The following is a 21,849-nucleotide window of genomic DNA, read 5'->3' on the forward strand; positions in this document are numbered from 1 at the left end:
TCCTCCTGCAGGTGGGGACCAGGGACTCAAACCTGAGCCCTTGAGCACTGTAATGCATGTGTTTAACCAGGTGCGCCACCGCCTGCCCTCGTCCTTTTTTTTTTTTTTTTTTTTTAAGATTTATTTGTTATTTATTTTTTTACTTATTTATTTATTGCCTCCAGGATTATAGCTGGGGCTTGGTGCCAGCACTACAAATCCACTGCTCCTGGCAGCCATATTTTCCATTGTACTGGATAAAACAGAGAGAAATTGAGAGAGGAGAGGAAGAGAGAGGAGAGAGAGGGGGAGAGAAAGACAGATCGATACCTGCAGACCTGCTTTACCACTTGTGAAGCATCTCCCCTGTAGGTGGGAAGTGGGGGCTTGAACCCAGATCCTAGTGTGAGTCCTTGTGCTTTATACTACGTGCGCTTAACACAGTGTGCCCAGCTCCCCGTTTATTTATTTATTTTATAAAGACAGAGAGAAGAAGGAAAAAGAAAAGGGAAGTAGAGAGGGAGTGAGAAAGATATTACTACTCGTGAAGCTTCCTCCCTGGAGGTGGAGACCGGTAGCAGGAACACAGGTCCCCGGGCACTATGACGTGAGTACTCTACTGGGTACAACACTGTTCAGCTTGTTTAGGTCTCTGAAACCCTCACAATCATCACTGTGTTCCTCAGCTCAACTACTTGTTTCTTCATTGCCTAATTCCCCTGCCATAATATTAGCACCATGGATGGGAAGATCCCAATCTACTAACACTGGGTATCAATTCCTTGTTCAGAATTAGTTGGGTCTGATATAAACCCCACTACACTATAGACCACAGAAAGACCTACTGAAAGCATACCCTCATCTGACAAATATTTACTAGAATTCTCCTATGTACTCAGCCGGGGATGTTCAGTACACAGAGTACTGGTGAAGGGAGGTGAAGTCCAGACATTGGGGTGGTCTTTATACAACAGGGGCAGCAGCTCAATCACTAACCAAAAAGTAAGTTTAGAGGGCAAAGCCACATCTCTCCTAATCCTTTCAGTTTCATCTTCCCAACTTGTTGTTGCAATAGGTAAGCAATAAACACAAGCTTCTTATTTGGTGACCACAGCTCTCTTCAAGCTTGCTTTGCAAAAAGCTTTGCAGAAGTCTTACAATCATGCTCTTCCAGAAATGTTAATACTCAAGGTATCCCTTTGAAAGAAGAGGAAAATTCCTTTGAGATTTTCTTCCCCTCAGTAACAAGGAATGCAATTAGGCCTATTCTTGGCACTTTGCCAGTTCCCAGAGCCAAGAAATCTCAGGGTTAGGAGAACAAAGCTACCAAGATGCTTGTGCTACTGAGTACAGTTGGCCCAAAGTTCAAGGGTGAAAGCTTAAGAAGGATTTTCTCCTGTACTTAAATTTCCCATGTAAGTGATTCCCAAATACCAAAATTTGAGAGAACTCAAATGCAAAGACCTTCCCACTACTTGATTGGAAACTTGTGTATGCTGGGATTTATTGCTAAAGCTGGTCTTTCAGGACACCTGCAGATCTTTGGACAACATCTGCCAATACAAGTTTAACATTTTGTGGTTCAGCACTTAAAAAAAATCCAAGGAATAATAAATCATCCTTGAAACCAGTGTGTTATGGTAATGTAAAAAGTATGAACTGTAGATTATATCATAACTCAACAGTTAGGACAATGAAGGCTAAGTAAAATAATGACTTCTATGATCACAGTGTTGTTTTTTCAGTGACTGTAAGCTTTAAGAAAGTGTGCATTAAAAATATAAAGCTTTGGAGCCCCAGATCACATCAAATCAATGGAGTTTATAGTCAACAATAATTATACACCTTTCCCATATTTGGGAGCTACTCTCTTCCCTGATGCAGCTTTCTGGTCCTTTTTCCAGCCATGACATCATCTCCCCAGACAGTAACTTGGATCCACCTGCATATCAGATTTCAGGCTCAGGCAAAAAAAAAACAACAACAAAAAACAAACTACTAGTATCCTTTGGAATATAACTAAAATATGTCTACTAGTTATCTACAAAACAAAGACCTCCCCAACTCTTTATCTGCATTATTCCAGCCTTTAGGTTCATGATTAGTCAACAATTCGTTAGGATTTATATGTTAACTCTCTTTCCAGACATCAGGTTCCAGATGCTAGCATGATGCCGACCAGACTTCCCTGGACAGACAACCCCACCAATGTTTCCTGGAGCTCCGATTCTCCAGAACCCTGCCCAACTAGGGAAAGAGAGAGGCAGGCTCAGAGTATGGATCAACCTGTCAATGCCCAACTGCCCCTGCGGCTACAGACAATGACCCACATAGTCAACTACTGCCACCTCTCCAGATTCAAAGGAGGTCTCGAAACTTTACATCAGGCTCAACCTGACACTGTTGACTGGTTACGGAAGAAGGGCAAACACTAGAAGAAGAAGAAGTGGGGAAGCAATTACAGAAGCCAGACCTCCCATAATCTGCATCCCACAATGACCTTGGGTCCATACTCCCAGAGGGTTAAAAATAGGAAAGCTACCGGGGGAAGGGATGGGATATGGAGTTCTGGTGGTGGGAATTTTGTGAAGTTGTATCCCCCTTATCCTATGGTTTTGTCAGTGTTTCCTTCTTATAAATAAATTAAAAAAATAAAATAGCCAAAAAGAGTAATATATATATAGCTTTGGGGCCAGATGGTGATGTACTTAGTAGACTGCAAGCCCTTGATTTCCACCTACAGAGGGTTGCTTCAGCAGTGATGAAACAGTATTAGAGGTAGAGATGTCTCTCCTTCTCTCTCCCTTTGGCTCTCATCCTCTGTCAAAGGAAGAAAAAAAGAAAGAAAGAAAGAAATGGCCATCAGGAATGGTGGGGCCAAGCAAAAACCAAGCCCCAGCAATAGCCCTGGTTGCAAAAAAAAAATTAATTAAAATTATATATCTGGATAATTCCACATGGATAAATGTTTGAAAACAAAGAATTTTGGTACTCTTGAAAATAAATAACACAAGGGGACAATACTTGTCAGGGACATTTGAAGATGATGCTTAACTTGTTATGGAAGCTAGTCATCAATATTTAAATTTCCATTCTAGAAATATTACAATGAATTGCTTGAGAACACTGGTAGAAAAAAATGTTAGGCATCAAATCCTCATTTGGTGTGAAGAACGGCTATAGACTTTAGGAATGACTGTGATCATTAAAATATACTTCCATAGGTTCATGAATTTTTTTTTAAATAAGGTCCTTTAATAGTACAAAGACTTGCCTGCAGCATTCAGACCTTATCTTCTTTCCACCTTGGCATAAAATTCTAGGGCAAGTAGGCTATTGGCAACGAGTGTATTCAGAATGCTAAAATTGATTTAATGTCTTCTTTCTAACAAGAGGTAGAGCCAAAAGTGGAAGTGGAATCAAACCTTAAAGAAACAAGCTAAGTAGAAGAACATCCCATGGGTTCTATACAAAGAAGATTCTGCATATAGGGGAAGAGAATGCAAGCCCCGTGTCCACCTGAAGATGCCCATGAGATGATCAGGCTCAATTAGGTAGGTTGATATTTGCTGGAGAAAGTACTTATACGTTTCAGGGGGACGGGCGGTAGCACAGTGGGTTAAGCGCACCTGGTACAAAGCGCAAGGACCGGCTCAAGGATACCAGCTCAAGGATTCTGGTTCGAGTCCCGGCTCCCCACCTGCAGGGGAGTCGCTTCACAGGCAGTGAAGCAGGTCTGCAGGTATCTGTCTTTCTCTCCACCTCTCTGTCTTCCCCTCCTCTCTCCGGTTCTCTCTGTCCTATCCAACAATGATGACAACAATAACAACTACAACAATAAAACAAGGGCAACAAAAGGGAAAGTAATATTTTTAAAAAACTAAAAAAAAATGTACTCGTACAGTTCTATGTCTACATCTCTTTGAAAATTCCTAAAGAGGGGCCATGTGGTGGCGCACCTGGTTGGGTGCACATGTTACAGTGTGCAAGGATCTAGGTTCAAGTCCCAGGTTCCCACCTGCAGGGGGAAAGCTTTGCAAGTGGTGAAGCAGGGCTGCAGGTGTCCCTCTGTCTCTCTACCTCTCTATCTCCCCCTTCTCTCTCAATTTCTATCTGTCTCTATCCAACAAATAAATGAAGATAATTTTAGCAGTCCATTGCCTTAACCACTCAGTCACCTCGTCCCACTGAAGATAATTAAAAAAAAAAAAATTTCCTTAAAGGAAGCTGATTCATTAGCAACTACTGAACACTAAGTACCAGTTGTGAGCAGAAGGTCACAGGATCCTCATTTTCTTTCTTTTTTGTGTGTCAGAATTTTATTTTATTTTATTTTATTTATTGGGGGATTAATGGTCTACAGTTGACAGTAAAATGCATGTTTGTACATGCGTAACATTTCTCAGTTTTCCACATAACAATTTCAACCCCCAGTAGGTCCTCCTCTGTCATCATGTTCTAGGATCTGAGCCCTCACACCCACCCCAGTGTATTACTTTGGTGCAATACACCAAACCCAATGCAAGTTCTGCTTTGTGTGAGAGCAAAAAATTTTGTAGAGTCCTATGCTCTACCAGTTAAGTCATTTCTCCAGCCACTATTGTGCTTTTTTTTTTTTTTTTGCCTCCAGGGTTATTGCTGGGGCTAGTGCCTGCACTAAGAATCCACTGCTCCTGGAGGTTACTTTTCCCCAATTTTTGTTGCTATTATTGTTATTGTTGGATAGTACAGAGAGAAGTTTAGAGAGGAAGGAAAGACAGAGAGGGACAGAGACAGACACCTACTGCAGGCCTGCTTCACCGCTTATGAAGCAACCCCCCCTCCCACCTTGCAGGTGGGAGCCAGGGGCTCGAACCAGAGGATCCCTCATTTTCTAAGGAGACACAGATATGTGGAGCTAAGACCCTCCCCCTTCACTGATGCTAACTGGTGAAAAGATAGTGGCTCATCCTAAACTGGATCCATGAGCATCTAATCAAGACTCGGAACCATGAATCTCAGAAGCTGGAATAACTAGCTTACTATACTAAACATTAAAATAAGTGTCATGAAGAGGAGGGCCCTCAAACACTGCTTAGTTCTCCAGAGCTGACTCTTCATGCAGTGTGACTGAAGCTTTTCTATACTCCAGGATCTTTCCAAAAAAGAGAGATTGAACATGTGACCCAGGACGTGGTACAGGGTTTAAGACGATGGTGGACCCTCAAACACAAGGTTGCAAGTTCAATCACCACCACAGCACGTATCAGTGATGGTCTGGTGTGCCCCCACCCCCTCCCCATCTCTCTCTCTCTCTCATGTTCATAAGTAAAACAAATGTTTTTTTTTTAAATAGAAAGCGCCTTTTTAAAATTTAGGTTAGCCAATCAGCTCCCATTCAAAAGAATGTAGAAGATTAAGCATTTCGATCAATAGTTTAATATAAAGTTAGTTAACTAAAGGCATATGGTCATGATTACTTGGATCAGTAGGGAACACTATACTTCACGGATATTCTTACATAGGATCTCTGTAAGACTTGAGAAAAGACTGCTACTGTCATCTCAGGAGCTATGAAAAGCAAAGATTCTCAGAGAAAGTGTTGTCTATGCTGCTGGTAAGTGGCTGAATCAGGCCTCTGGAGTGATGGTCGGGCACTCTTCCTCCTCCAAGCTCTGATTATATATATTCTTGTACTTTCCATGGTTGTGTAGTCTGGCCATGGGAAAGTAATGGCTTCAACCTTCCTATTTATTTATTTATGTATGCATGCATGTATTTATTGAGCCTGGGCCTCATACATGCACAATTTTACTGCTCCCAGGACACATTTTGTTTTCCAGTTCAGATAGAGAGTCACCACAGCACCTAACCCTATGGCACTGCTGTGTGGCACCCTGACCCACACCTCTGCTGTGCATGTGGCTCAGAGCTCACCCTACCAGGAGCAAACTCCCTTCTTTCCCATCTCAACTCTAACCCATTATAATAGAGAAAGGTTTTTTTTTTTAAACTATTTGTTTTATTTTGATGATACAGATACAGATGAAGGTACGGAGACCAGAGCCCTGCTCAGCTCTGGCTTAGGGTGGTGCAGGGGTTTGAACCTGAGACCTTAGGCTGGAATCAGGATCCTTATCCTTATGCCCAGCCTCCTCTGGTTCTTTCTCTATTTCTCCCTCTTCCTCTCTCATAAATAAATAAATAAATATTAAAAAAAATCTTAGACACCATGTTCTATAGTTCTTATAGTTAAAATCCATAGAAAATGATGAATTTGCTACCCATATTCAACAGATAGTTTGGTCAATTTCCTCTTATTGGCACATGTCATTAGGACCATAGTTTATATATTTTACTTTATTAAAACTTTCTTGAAGGGCTGGGGAGACAGCATATTGGTTATGCAATGCCAGGAGCCATTTCTCTGCTTGATAGATGATAAGCTTTGAAACAATGGAAGCCCTCGAGACAAGTGTTAATTCTGCCCTGGGCAGGCCATTTCCCCTCAGGTAAACCATTTATCAGTAATCAAGTGAGTCAACACACAGTTGTGGTAACAAACATGGTTTTGGCCATTTGTTGCAAGGAACATTCCGCTTTGAAGTTTGCTCCCCTTCCCCCTCCTCCAGCATTCCCTCTCCTTCCCCAAAGCCTTATAATGCCTGTGAACACAATAAAATTTTGCAGCTTGATCAGAAACTTGTCTTGCTGTCGTTCTTTCGTGTCTCGTGTCCCTTTCATTCCAGGTCTTTTAGGTTCCTAGCCCCTGTTCACCGCCCTGCTGGTCGGGGCAATGCAAAGACCCTCAGGTCTGCAGGTGTCTATCTTTCTTTCCACTATCTTCCCCTCCCCTCTCAATTTCTTTTTGTCCTATCCAATAAAATAGGGGGGAAAATGGCCACAGGAGCAGTGGATTTGTAGTGCAGGCACCATGCCCCAGTGATAAACCTGGAGGAAAAAAAATGCCAAAGAACCAGAGAAAATGCCATGGATCCAACCTAGGAGGTTAACATCTGTTTGTTTGAGTTCATGGTTTTATATACTATGCTACCTCCCAGGCCATTCAATTTTTTATCTTCTTCTTATTTTAATTAATTAATTAATTTTAGATAGAAGCAGAGATGAATTGAGAGGGAAGAGAGAGAAAGAAACCTGCAGCACTGCTTAACTGTTCATGCAGCATGCCCCCTGTATGTGGGAACTGGGGATTTGAACCAGTGTCCCTGTGTTCTGTAACATGTGTATTCTATCAGGTGCACCATCACTTGGCCTCCAAGATTTCTTCATCTTTTAAGTTTTAAACATGTATCCTCTCATACTATCTGGCTATTTGTTTACAGCTCACATGACTTATTATTGCATTAACATTTTAGATGCCTTATAAAACATGGACAAAGTAGAAAATAATTACAGAATTGTGGTAATGTCTTGCTGCTCATTGGATAAGACTCATGATTAATTAAGTACAGTAGATATAATTCCATACCATCTAGATGATGTAGAGTTGATGGTGGCCAGCTTCTTGCCAGATCTGATTCAAGGGTCAAGGGTCACTGTCATTATCTCACAGGGTAACAGGCAGAGGGAGCCTGCTAAACTTTGCCATTCGCTTTGTGCATGTGATCTTTGGGGATCCTTTGGAGCCTCAGTTTTTGGGCAATTTGTTAGCTTTTAAGGGCTCGTTACACTGCAGTGTAGAGTGTGTGAATCCAATGACCCAAACAGTTGCACAGAATAACTCAAGAAGGTGAGTCAGTTGGAAGGCACTATGAGAGGACGTCTCACTTCTTCCACTGAGGAGGCTGATAACTGACCATCTGCCTTGTGGACCCTCCCGTGGGACAATACACTCACCAGAAGCTATCATATGTCCAGATATCAAATGCATTTGGGTGCAAGTTCTAACCAATTTCTTTACCACCCAAACGGATCTTTTCCAGAATGCTTCAGGACACATGTTCCAGGTCTGTGGACCATGCAGCAAGACAGTGGATTACTTTATGTAGTTACATCCTCAGGAACCTCTAAGTCTACACAGCGAGAAATGTAGGACATATCAATTTAAGTTGATGAAACAGTCACTTTGCATTATCAAAGGCTTAAAAAGCAATTAATTAGAATCTACAACCAGGAAAGCACATAAAATATTGATTTTTGGTAAAATACACTGTCTATTATAAACATAGCCCAACCACCAACCCAGTACAAAACAGAACATGGTCAACATTCCCAAGATTCCTTCTGGCCTTCTTTTCCCTGGTATGCTCTCACTTAGAAACAAGGGTCTGTGCAGCTGGGTACCTTGTGAAGTGCACATTGCCTTGTGCAAAGACCCAGGTTCAAACCCCGAGTTCTCACCTACAGAGGGGAAGCTTCATGAGTGGTGAAGCTGTGCTGTAGGTTTCTCCCTTTCTCCCTCTCTATGTCCCCTGTCCATCTCATCTCAATGTTTCTATGCCTTGATCAAAACAAATGAATAATAAAGTAAGAAATAGTCACTATTCTGATTCTTTAAATAACAAATCCCTTATTTTTATTTTTAATTACCTTTATTAGACAAAGTCAGAAATCAAAAGGGAAATGGGAGATAGAGAGGGAGAGAGACAGAGAGACACCTTCAGCCTTGCTTCACCACTCACAAAGCTTTCCCCCTGCAGTTGGGGACCTTGGGAAACTCAGGTCCCTGTGCACTGTAACATGTGCACTCAACCAGGTGTACCACCACCCAGCCCCTGTATGTACTCTTCAGGGGAATAAATATGCTTTGTAGATAGTATTTTCACACACTGTAAATGAAATATTATCATCACATATTACCTTGTAACTTCTTCTTTTCAATATTATGTATGAGATATACCTATGTTATTGTGGGCACCTCTATTCTTTTTCGTTACTGGATAGTATTTCAACTCATGATCACAAGATTTATTCATTCTACTATCAAGAGATACCTGAATATTTTTAGTTTGACAAGAATATAAAAAATGCTGCTAAGAGCATATTACAAACGTCTCTGGGTGCACATGAGCATATATATATATATATATATTTATGGAATTTTTAGTCTCAATATTAACTTTATTTAAAAAAAAAACCAAGAGAAGGTAATCCTAGTACACCTCTTGGCAATCAACTTTAGTGTTAACTAACTGACATGTAATCATGAGGAGGGCTCATTAATAACTAGATTTATCTTCCCCATGACTTTTGTTCCTGCACAAGCATTAAATCTGGCCATGATTTTCAGTGCACTTAAGGCTGACACATCTCTAAGTGTGAGGACCCAGGTGGAAGTTGCCTACCCTCACCTGGGAGCACCTGCAGGGAAGGAGGGAGCTTCACAAGTGGCACAGTGGGTCTCTCCTTCTCTCTGTCCCTCACCATCTAACTCTCTGTCTCTCACCATCTTATCTAGGAGACAGAAAAAAAAATGTCGCTGGGAATAGTGGAGGTGTAAAGACCTTATGTCTCAGCAAGGACTCTGGTGATAAGGAAAAAATTAAAAAAAAAAAAAAAAAGAAAATTTCCAATGGTTGAAGCCAATTCCCCAAAGCCTCTACCTCCAACCCCCCAAATATTTTTACATACTCTAATCACATATTCTCTTTTCATGAGGGCCAATACTGTGCTACTCAGAGAACAGACTGTTCATTCAAATTCTGGAAGACAATTTTGCACCAAAAGATTTCGATTTAAGACTCAGAGTGATCAAGCATGAAAAGTCATATATATATATATATATATATATATATATATATATATATATGTATATATGTTAACCCTGTAGATAGATTTAAGGGTATAAATAACAGTGATTTGTTCCTCTAATGTTTTCTTACAGTTCTGAGTGTTCTCCGAAAGACTACAGAGATGAGGCACACTTAGGTAACAACATCATGGAACCAGCAAGATTCCCTGACAGCGTCCTATTGTCTTGTTGATAGTCATTATCAGAACAGTATTCCTTGTGCCAGACACATTTAGCATATACACAATGCTTGTTTACCTTCAAAACAACCCTAAGAGGTAGGTAGCAATATTCTTTCCATCTTATGAAAGCAGACTGAGGTGCAGAGGACAGTAACCTAATCATGTTTCCATGGATATAAACAGTTGAGTTGGAAACCTCATAGCTTCACTCCGATCTACCACACTGCCTGACAACAAATCAGTTTTGCTGTTGGTGTTGTTATGATTTCGATAACAAGAAGGATAATTCTTCAAGATTAGGCCAAAATGTATGAGTCCTGGGGGAGGAGGAAGGCAGAAATTTATATACATTTATTTGGACCTATGAAATTTTTGTAAAAAATTACTGGAACCAAGAAAACTCTCTAAATCTGGGTGAACTAATTAAGAAATGAATTAAGGGATTCAACAGAGACCCAAATTAGTAATTAGGGCTCTAAGATCTGGAGTTCTGGTCTAAATCCAGCTTTGGCACTTGCATCCAAAATAAACATGACCAGATAAGCACCACAGCTCACAATTAAAATGGATTTATATGGCTTATGTGTCCACATGGGAGCGGTCTCTTCCTGATTGAATTCAGACACCTCTCCAGTTTTTGTGGGCTTCATTTGCCATCTCTAGACTCTTTTGTAATTGCTAGCATTAGGATTCTGCTGAGAGAGAAATCATTTCAATCTGTGGTCTCTGCAGGATGAGCATAAAGAGATAAAAGCAAAGTCTTTGAACTGTCATTAGGAAAAAAAAATCCTTAAGTGTGCTCATGTGACATATGTTTGAAACAGCTATAACTAACAAGACAAGTCACAGAATGAAGGTCCCATGTCACCAGGCTAGAAAAAATAATGGCCAGTGAAAGTCGTGTTCCAGTCTGTGATTAGAGTACTCTTTTGCAGGCCAAAACATTCCTGCTTTCCTTCCACCTCTAATGTGATTAGTGACAGACAGCTGGAGGCATCTCATTCTCCTCACAAAAATATGATCAGAATTGTTTTCAATCGGTACATCTTTCATCAAGCTGTTTGCTGCCTTCCAGCAGAATAATCAGTTTTTGATTATTTGGTACCTTCCAAGAAAGCCAGGAATTGATTGTGCCCTTGCTTGTCTGATGGGGAGAGATCCACTAAAAATTTACATAGTAACTCTTCAGATGCCTCACAGAAAGAAAAGCTAAGCACCATGGGAAAGAGCAAGAGAGTAAGTGCCTGTGTAGGAGAATCCATCAGAACAACTCTTTCTGAACAACTACAAAGAAAGCATTTTCATGGTGATTCTGACTTCAGATATGAGGAAGTGAAATATTCTGTTCCATTCACAGAAACCAACATCCACCAATGTTCATAGCTTTTTTTTTTTTTTTTTTAAGTTAGTCACCTGAGAAAAAGAAAGGAAGGAAGGAAGGAAGGAAGGAAGGAAGGAAGGAAGGAAGGAAGGAAGGAAGGAAGGAAGGAAGGAAGGAAGGTTGTTTCAAGTTGATGGAAAAAAGATCAAGTTTAGATTAAACATGCCTGGGAATATCCAGGTGCAGGAAGGTTTGATTAACTTGAACCACCTTAGTATGGTATTTATGATCATTTGACAGGGTCTGGAGCAAAGAGGGTATTCTCACAATAAATATATGACTTGCTAAGCAAATTACTTTAAACAAACATGACTGACAAGGCTGGGGGGCTTAAAGCATTTCAGGGAAGGTATGATGAGCCAGAAATACTATGTTTCTGTCCAACCAATACTTCTGATGAAAACATTCACATACTGACAACTGACAGCAATAAACACTGCCACTTAACAGAAATGACTTCTTTACACACATGAGCAGGAACTATTCCCCAGCTCTACAAGATGGGTGGAGTTATCACCATTATAGAGAGGATGGGGTTCAGGCCCTGAGAAGCTGGTGACTTGCAAAGGCCACACAGTCTTACAGAAGCAGAAGCAGTTTGTCAAGCCCAGGATGCCTGGATCAAAAGCCTGCATCTTCCCACTCCCAGGCAATGCTGAATGTGCGTATGGCCACACCATCCTGAGTGCATCTGATCTTGGCTAGTCAATGCTGAGTGAGCACTTGATATGCTAAGCCGGACTTCTAGATTCACTGGAGCAAGTTCTTCAACAATGGCTCTCAATGTGAAGAGAGTGAGCCAGGCTGGCTGGCTCCAGAACCCTCCACTCTTCACAGCTCCTTTCTATGTCACAAGGCTATCTCGAAAAGATTCATTTGGTACTTTGAAGCCCTTCACCTGCATCAGAACACATCAAAGGAGTCCACAGCAATGTCAGTGCAGCTGGAGAAGAGATGTGGGCAGGAGGTGTCACCCAGGTAGAGTCCAGAGTACCCGGCGCTCCCACCCCATATCACATGTGACACAGTCCACACACCAGTAAGCAAAAACTTACTGGGGCTGAGATGATGAGAGGCAGTCAGAGGCCATGACAAGGCTTCTGGGAGTCCAGGTGCAGCCACAGATGGCCATGTGGGCAGGAGGAGGATGAAGAGAAAGGAAGGACCATCCCCACTTACCTGGGAATCCACGGAGATATTCCTGACTGCAGCTTGGTCTCTGGAGTGCTCTAGGAAAAAGGAGATTTGGTAGGTCAGTCCTCATGTTCAGCAGCTATCTCTATCAAACTCCTACCAAAGTGCATTGTCCAGAGTTAGGGAGACATGGAATGGGCCTTTCTGGTGATTCAGTATCTGTTCAGGGGGAGTAACAGTGACCTGTCTGTGCCTCAGTCAACTGTGAAGTGGGCTATAACCTTCCTCACAGAGCTGCTAAGACTGCTAAGACTCATACAATGAGCTTAGCACACAATGGTAATATTCTAACAGTAAAAATAATATACAGTGCTTTCTTAGTGCCCTCATTGCCCAAGAGCGCACAGTACACTGACTTGCTAATATTTCAATATACTTTATCACTGCGGACACAGCAGTCAGGCACCAGAAGCCCTTATCACCTGCCTCATGTGAAGAAAATATGGAGCAGGTGATGATGCAGGCATTCTGTGACTATATGGTCTGAATTCTAAATTATAATATTCTGCCTCCTTTACAAATTAAATACATAACTAAATAGTGATTGTTATTAGTGTGCTTATAGTAGCACCCTCCTCTCCAAAAGATAACATATGATTGCTACATAATTCCAGGTAATTCACCACCCAGCTAGGACTCCCTTAGAAATAGGTGCTGGGGTCTTAAGTCAACCAACAAACCAACCAACCAGCCAGATAAACAACCAATCAACCAACCAACCAGTCAACCAACCAACTAGCCAACCAACCAACCAGCCAACCAGCCAGACAACCAGCCAACCATCCAACCAGCCAGACAACCAACCAACCAGTCAACCAACCAACCAGTCAGCCAACCAACCAGTCAGCCAACCAACCAACCAGTCAACCAACCAACCAACCAACCAACCAACCAGTCAACCAACCAACCAACCAACCAACCAGTCAGCCTGGCAGCCAGCCAGCCAGCCAGCCGCCAGCCAGTCAATCATTCACTCATTCAATAATTGCTTCAAGTGTTCCTGCAGAATTTCTATGCACCTTTGTTAAGCACTGCAAGGAGCTTCAAATGCTCTGGGCACAGAACCTACACATTCAGATCAAACTCCAGAAAACAGCTGTGGAATGACAACAAGGAGAAGAGAGTAGGAAGAATCACACAGGACTGCAGTGTGCTGGGTGCCAGGCCTGGCAGCATCGGCTCTCAGGAACCTTCTCCAGGCAAGTGGATTTCTCTGAGTTTCCCCTTTAAGTGAGACTAACCTGGAAGCTGTTAAGCCCTGAGATTATAACTGACAATTCTCTTAGGCTCTTCTTCAATCAGGTAGCCCCCCACACACACACTCACCACAGTGCACACATACACCACACCACTCTCACACACAGTCCGTTTTGAGAGAATAAACCAAATCTTCATTTATCTAATGCACACTGGCTGAACACAGTGTCCAGTAGTGTGCCTAGTGCTCAGTATATCAACACCAGTCACAGCCCACACCTTGCAACACCTCCGTGAGCAAGTACAAAATCTTGGAAGTCGGAAAACAAGGGGAAGAGAAAGCTTAAGGATGTGCCCAGTGAGGAATCCCTAGGAAACTGAACACCAGTTCCAGGTCCAGGGTTCTGGTGTCTCAGCTGCACAGCAGTCTGGGGGGTAGGAATATGTGCGTGGTGTCACTCTTACGTGATGGGACAGATCACACTAGCTGTGAAAAACAAGGCAGGAAACTAGCCAGCCAGGGAGCTCTGTGTGGCTTAGTGGTTCCATTTGCTTTCTAAAAGTAATAGTCTTGTATGCCATAAAGCAAGAAGATGAAAACTCAGCTAATGCTCCACTTGGCTTCCATGACTTTAATACAGTCCACCGTGGCATCCCTTACGGTGGCCTTTCACCTGATGTATGTCTGACTGAGCACATGCCCACTCCTGTGAGAGACACTTATTTCCATGCATGATGCTGCTTTATTTAAAAAAATCAGTTCATCACACTTAGATGTATTTGCTTTCACAAAAACTCCTTGGAAGGGGATGATTCCATGGTTCTAATAGTTCCGTTAATGAGAAATTAATTTTAAATATACTTCCCAAACTTTTGACAAAAACAATTTTCTGACTTTATTTATGAACCATAGAAGGCAAACACTGTCATGCTGACAGTGTAATAAATAATATAACTTGTTAAATGAGATATTTTAAATAAGACTTTTAGGTGTACCCCCCCACCAATATTTGACATGGGAGGAAGTAACATTTTGGTAAAGTCCATCTCCTACAACAGAAATAAACAGGACATATTTAAGGCTCTCACAGGATGGGTAAACATCTGTAATGGGGCTGGGCAAAAGTGCACCTGGTTAAGCTCACAAGTGACCATATGCAAGGACCTGGGTTTAAGCCCCTGGTCCCTACCTGATGGGGAAAACTTCACAGGTGGTGAAGCAGAGATATATATCTATATCTATATATAGATATATATCCTCTCTTCTCAATTTCTCTCTATCCTATCAAATAAAGAAAAATAAAGCAAAAAAACTGTTAAAAACAAAACAAAAACCACCTGTAACATAATTTTGGAAAGTATAAAATGGTAGTACATGTAAAAATATATGCTAGGTGTTCAGGCAGCAGATAGACTGTCTCTGTTACGTCTCAACCAAAGTACCCTTTGCGTGAATAAACCTGAAAGATGACAGCTCTTTGCATATATCCAAGAGAGTACTGTGTAGCTTTAATGTTTGCCTTTTTAGTCACTACCAGGCCAATCCATCACCCAGGGCTCTAGTCATGGAATCCTTGGGTTCCCACACAGATATGATAGACTTAGACCTCTAATGGATCTTTCTCTCCACCATCAGTGGTCACTTACATCAGGAACTTCATCATAAGCCCTCTTGTGAGCCTCTCCAGGACCTTGCTCTCACTATAAAGCAGCAATGGTGGGGACTGCCCTACTCTCTGAAGGGAGGCTGGGTCAGCCTACTCTGCCCCTCGAGGAAGATGAGTCCTGAAATGAATGCAACCTAGATGTTCCTAGCTGTGACCATGGGCTGTGAGCTTAGACTGACAGGGACTCAAAGGTTACACAGGTTCCTGTGCTAAATATGAATAGACATGGGCCCTAGGGCAGATTTGGTGATATCTACAGTTAATGGTCTTTATATATTTCCCTCATTTTGGGAGCTACTCTCTGCCCCAACCCAGCTTTCTGGTCCTATTCTTAATTCTAGCACCATCTTCCCAGACAATACTTTTAGTCCACCTGCATGTTAGCTATCAGGTTCAGGCAAAAATTAGTAAAGACATTAGGCCCCCTGTAATATACCTAAAATGGACTCCCTAGACCTTTACCCTTAGTTCCATTTGCTATGTTCTTACCTTTAGGTTCCTGATTAGTAAAATTGTTGTCTTGCTTTATATCTTACTGCTTCCGGACCTCCCATCTTCTGCACTCCATAAAAAATTCTGGTCCATACTCCCAGAGGGATAAAGAGTAGGGAAGTTTCCAATAGAGGGGATGGGATATGGAATATGGTGGTGGGAAGTGTGTGAAATTGTATCCTACAATCTGGTTAATCACTAGTAATAAAAGAGAGTACTGTGTGTCATATGTGTGTGTGTTTACTTTCTTAAGCCTAGAAAAAAAAATAAAGTAGCGATTATAACTGGAGTGAAAAATGATGTGTGATTTTTTTCCTTCTTGATAATTTTATCTGTTTTTCCAGCTTTCTATAATGAGTACACATTATGTCAACAACTTGAGTAAAAACTCTTTTGTCTATTCTGATATATTACGGAAAAACCACCAGATGTAAAAAAACGAAATTAAAAGGTTCTGGAATCTGAGAAAGCTTGGTTCAAATCATAGCATGTGCCTTTTCGAGCTTGGTGCCCTGAGTTAAGCTACTCAGCTGCCCAAGTCAAACAGGGCAACACGTGCCTTCAGGCATCATCCTGCCTGCCAGAGATGGCTGTATTCCAGATGTGCTTAGCCTGGAGTAGGACTAGCTCCTCTACTCACAGAACACAAGGAAGACCAGTTAGGCTTTTCTACTAGTGGTAAGAAATGTTGTTGGCATTTGTAAACTGGTGCTTCAGGTCATTTCATTTTCTTTTCTTTTCTTTCTTTCTTTCTTTCTTTCTTTCTTTCTTTCTTTCTTTCTTTCTTTTTTTTTGCCTCTAGGGTTATTGCTGGGGCTCAGTGCCTGCATCATGAATCCACTGTTCCCGGAGGCCATTTTGTCCCCCTTTTGTTGCCCCTGTTGTTTTATCATCATTGTGGTTATTATTATTGTTGTCATTGCTGCTGCTGTTGTTGTTGGATAGGACAGAGAGAAATGGAGAGAGGAGGGGAAGATAGAGAGTGGCAGAGAAAGACAGGCACTTGCAGACCTTCTTAACCACTTGTGAAGCGAACCCCCTGCAAATGGGGATCCCAGGGCTCGAACTGGGATCCTTACGCTGGTCCTTGCGCTTCACGCCATGTGTACTACCGCCTGACTCTCTTTCAGGTCATTTCCTTATAGAAACGCTGATCTTTATTAACAGGTAACTTTCAGAAATCATCTAACAATTAAAAGTTCAGAAAAAGGGCAAACAGAAATAGGCTTTTATTGCCCCTTCTGTGATAATCATTAGATTCCAACAATGGTGTGTGTGTGTGGGGGGGTTGGGTTCATTTCTACCTGCCACTTTGCTGTCATGTTCACAAACCATTCACTGGTTTGAAAGTTGGCGGGGGGTGGGGGGTGTGTGAAAGCAGACAAGCATAGAAAAAGAAATCCTAGCGGCCACAGCAAAGGTCTTTTCCTCATCTTCATTCCTTAGAGCTAAAGTGAGCAAAACAGATGATGGGGTTGTTTTTAAACAATGAATTCGGAGGGAAAAGATGATAGGTCCTCTGGATCTTCTATTTCCTATGTTAATATTTTTATCTTATCACTTGAAGGTAGTTCGATCAGTTAATTTTATGATAAAAATATATATACTCAACAGAAATATGGCTGTTGGGGACCTGTTGCCCTTGGATATGTGTTGTGGTACCTTGACTACAGGGAGAAATATTGATTTAACTGGTTTTAATATCCAGTCAGCTATTTGTTGACGTGTGGAGATGAAAAATAGCAAAAGCATGAGCATCTTGATATATAGGTCAAACCCCATTTTGGCTCCCTCCCCGAGACTGTCCCAAGTCTTCTGCTGGATTGACGTCGAGTTCTAATGATGCCTGCCTGAGTCAAAACAAGAATTTTCATTATAAAGGGATTTGCTATATAAATTAATATTGGTATGGATTTTTGTGCAGTACAATTTATTTTAGAAAGTACACCAAAAGAAAAAAACCACCACCTACTTGGCCTCTACCTCCTCTCCATTCTGGAGGCACATCTTGCTTTGCACCAAGGTGCATGATATTTCGACTTTTATAACACCTGGTTAATCTTTGTTTCTGTTGCAGTATCTAGTACAGAGGCAACACTAAGAGAGAGTTGGTGATAAATGAGCTGAATGAAATGTGCTACCAGAACAGATGAGGGAAATTCAGAATCATTTCATATGTGGAAAAAGGAAATCCAGACTGATAAAAATGAGTATAGACACAACACAGCCCTAGACCCCAGTGCAAAGGGGCTAGGGTTCTAGGGACCTTCCATTGTTGGCTCCCTGTTGCCATGTGGCCATAAAGGATTGTCCAAGACGTCCAGCAACTGGTTCACACACACCTATGGCTTGGGGCACACCACACAGGTATTTTAATCTCTACCAGTCCCAAAGAACACCCAAGCTAGAGTGGCCAGTGAACAAATCCTTCCAGGGCACTTGGGAAAAGGGTCACCTCATCTGTCTGGCAGGCTAGAACAGCCAAGGAAGTCACTCTACCAAAGTCCAGGGCAAGGGGAATAAGACACCTCCTGGTTTGGAATGACTTTCTTCTTCTAGGCTCAGAAATAGTTTCTGAGGGCGCTGCTGGGGAGATAAGGTAATGGTTACGCAATGAGGCACCCAGTGACTCAGGGAAAGGAAGGAAGAAGAGAAAGAAGGGAGGGAGGGGGAGAGGAAGGAAAGGAGGAAGGAAGGAAGAAAGGGAAGGAGGGAGGAAGGAAGGAGTGAGCAGAGCTGAGACAGATGGTAAGGGAAGTGGCACATATAGTATATTGTACTTGTTACCACAAACAGGAACCTGATTCATGCCCCCAGTCCTCAGCTGCAGGGGGAAAGTTTTACTATAGGTAAAAATCGTGTTGCAAGTGTCTCTTTTCTCCCTCTTGATCTCCTCTTTCCCTCTCAAGTCCTCTCTGTCTCTACTGAAATAAACAAACAAATAAATAAATAAGTATTAAAAAAAATAACAAGAAGGTGAGGGGAAAAAAACAAACAAAAAAAAAGAGAGAGAATTCTGCAGAGCTTCCATGGGCACTACCTACTGTCAAAAATCCTGACTTCCTTGTTCACTTTCTTTTTCTCCTTCAGCAGTGTGATAATCAGAGTTTCCTGTGTTTATAATGCAATCATGATAGAATACATTCTTCCACCTGATAAGTCTTTGACTTTGAGCATTTTTACTGAAAGTTAAAATAATGCATTAAAGATACAAAATTTGCTTCTCTCTCTTGGAATGGCATAAGAAACATAAGTGACTATTTTCATAAACATATTTTCTGAAGGAAACCTGATGAAGCCAAGGGCCCTGTTTCTCTTACCAGAGGAACCAGCCATGGGAGTGAGGGCTCGAATGGCTGAGGTTCTGTCTGCACTAGGCAGCAGGAGTTCCCAGGCCGAGGAAGACACTTCATATTACTACCGGAAGAGAAATACGTAGAGTTATCTGGGCCTGGTGAGGAGAAGGATACTGAAAAACCTATTTTACCAATATTCCCATTATTCATTTAAAATTATTGTAAATGGCAAATCAGCTCCTCCCACAGAGGGGCGTGACCTGTAGCTATCGATTAACAACTTGGAAACTTACCATAAAAGCACTTTGGAGTTAACCAAGGGGGTTGCTCAACACATTTCATCTTCCAAATGACCTTTGACGATGCAGGAGTCATTATTTCCATGTGAGAGCTGAGGTACAGAGATAATAAAACACTTTGCCTAGGGTCCCTTAGCTACCAAGCAATGGTCACAGATCTTGACTCCAATCCTCTGCTCACACATCCAGTTCCTCACTAGCTATGTAAGAAACCTAGATGGAACTGGTTTGGCCCTTTAACCTGCCTGGCCCTTCTCAACTTCATCACCATTGTTGGAGTACATAGTCTAAACAGACTGCACTGTTGGTCATCTACCAATATCCGGGAATTAAAATGATTGACGGAAACTGGAATCATTCTAAGGCAAGAACTGCGTAAGCTCAAGGGCTATAAAAAAACAAGAGCTGAAAAACCCCAAAGGTAGTTTTCTTAACTAGGCAATAGCTGATAAGAAGCAAAGTGCCACTTGGATTTGAAGTATTACTACTCGGTAGGGGTTATTATTGTTATTATTAAGAACTGAAAGCTATAAAATGACAAACCAGAATTATACAACTAAAAGACAACTTCAATTGTTCCTTTGTTATAAACTACTATTTGGTACTGACTGGTGATACCCATATCTTTTTTTTTTTTTTCCCTCCAGGGTTATTGCTGGGCTCGGTGCCTGCACCATGAATCCACCGCTCCTGGAGGCCATTTTTCCCCCTTTTTGTTGCCCTAGTTGTTGCAGCCTCGTTGCGGTTATTATTGCCATTGTTGACGTTGCTTTGTTGTTGGATAGGACAGAGAGAAATGGAGAGAGGAGGGGAAGACAGAGAGAGAGGGGGAGAGAAAGATAGACACCTGCAGACCTGCTTCACCGACCGTGAAGCGATTCCCCTACAGGTGGAGAGCCGGGGGCTCGAACCGGGATCCTTACGCCAGTCCCTGCGCATTGCGCCACGTGCGCTTAACCCACTGCGCCACCGCCCAACCCCCGATACCCATATCTTGATCTTCATATTAATTATACTTTTTTTCTTCCTACAAAATTGACTATCACACAACATGCTGTAAGTCAGGTCTCAGAGCTGCCAAGATAAATATTCCAAATGGCGGACTTTTTATATTTTTTTTTGAGAGAGATCCAGACAGAGAAACACCAGAGCACTGCTCAGCTCTGGCTTATGGTGGTGTGAGGGACTAAACCTGGGACTTTGGAGCCTCAGGCATGAGAGTCTGTTTGCATAACCATTATCCTATCTCCTCCACCCAATGGCTGACTTTTTAAAGACAACTTGTCAGTTCACCAGATAATTCTTCGGGGGTCTAGCCCAGTATACTTCATGTCTCCTCATATGTAGATTCCTACCTTTACCAACTGTTTTGGCTCTCTCTTGATGTATCTTACAGATAACAGCTTAAGACTGTTTTTCTTTCAAACCCTAATATACAAATAATGACACTGACAGTTCCTTTTGGTAGCATCAATTTACTTTGGCTGTTACTAATTCTTGTTGGTTTACGTGAAACCCTGATCACAGATAAGTAATGCAGGCCTAGTTCATACAACGAAAACAAATAAGACTTTTATATTTCTGACCAAATGTTTCCTACCCTGAGGTTTTTCGTTCATCAAATAATCATATCAGTGCTTTATTTCCTTTAACTAACACCTTATTTTAATGAGGCTTGACTCCAAAATATATAAGAACATACGCACACAAGTGTACTATATCGAGTTAAGCCAAGAGTTTCAGCCAAGTGTCCTAGCTTTTACGTGGCACTGACACTTTGTAAAAAAGCACAATGGTAGCTATTCATTCTGCCAGCTTCAGAAAAAAAAAAAAAGGCATGAACTGCATACCAGAATGGAAAAGCTTAAGTTTTGAAATCAGACAGCTGGTTTTGAATACCATCTCCACCGCCATTCCCTCTGTGACTTTGGGGAACTACTTAGCATCCACCCCAGTTTTACCATCTGAAAAATGGGGATAGCAGGTTTGCCTCAGAGAGGTGATGGTAGACTTCAATGAGAATGTCCTATAAAACCCAGCATATGACCTGAAATATTAGCATACACCAGAGAACCGTCAGCTTTTTTTCTGCCTCTCTATAAAATGCCATTGGTTATTCATTTTGAATCTGTTGTTTGTGCATAATAATAACATAAAGGGTATTAACTCTAGCATTTTTTATTATAGCAAAGAATTGGAAATGGTCTAAGCCCAAGGAAATGATTACATTAAGGTATATTTATGCATTGAAATATATGAAGCCATTCCAAATACTTTTCAGATAATATTTTATGATAAGGGAAATTGCTACCCTTGAACTTGAGTGATAAAAGCAGAAAAGAAAGCTCACAATTGCTGGGTACTCACTGTGAGCCATGAACTATGATAACTGGTTGCCCTGCATTATCCTTTTAGGTCTTAAACTAAGCCTA

General features: G+C 41.6%; 1 protein-coding gene and 1 long non-coding RNA gene across 8 annotated transcripts in view; one reads left to right on the plus strand and one right to left on the minus strand.

Annotated features, from left to right (window-relative positions):
• The window catches only part of SPATS2L (spermatogenesis associated serine rich 2 like), a 233,839-nt gene that overhangs the window by 185,962 nt on the left and 26,028 nt on the right, over positions 1–21,849 (minus strand). For 5 of the 6 annotated variants that reach the window (XM_060194186.1, XM_060194184.1, XM_060194188.1 and 2 more), the window contains exon 2: positions 12,452–12,501. In XM_060194186.1, coding sequence (XP_060050169.1) covers positions 12,452–12,501 — 50 coding nt within the window. Of the gene's footprint in view, positions 1–2,720; positions 2,745–12,451; positions 12,502–21,849 lie in introns of those variants that run through there. The other variant, XM_060194189.1, reaches the window with a different exon arrangement.
• The window catches only part of LOC132539406 (uncharacterized), a 283,959-nt gene that overhangs the window by 7,352 nt on the left and 254,758 nt on the right, over positions 1–21,849 (plus strand). The window lies entirely within an intron of this gene.

This window comes from Erinaceus europaeus, chromosome 7, assembly GCF_950295315.1.
Source record: "Erinaceus europaeus chromosome 7, mEriEur2.1, whole genome shotgun sequence".
NCBI lineage: Eukaryota > Metazoa > Chordata > Mammalia > Eulipotyphla > Erinaceidae > Erinaceus > Erinaceus europaeus.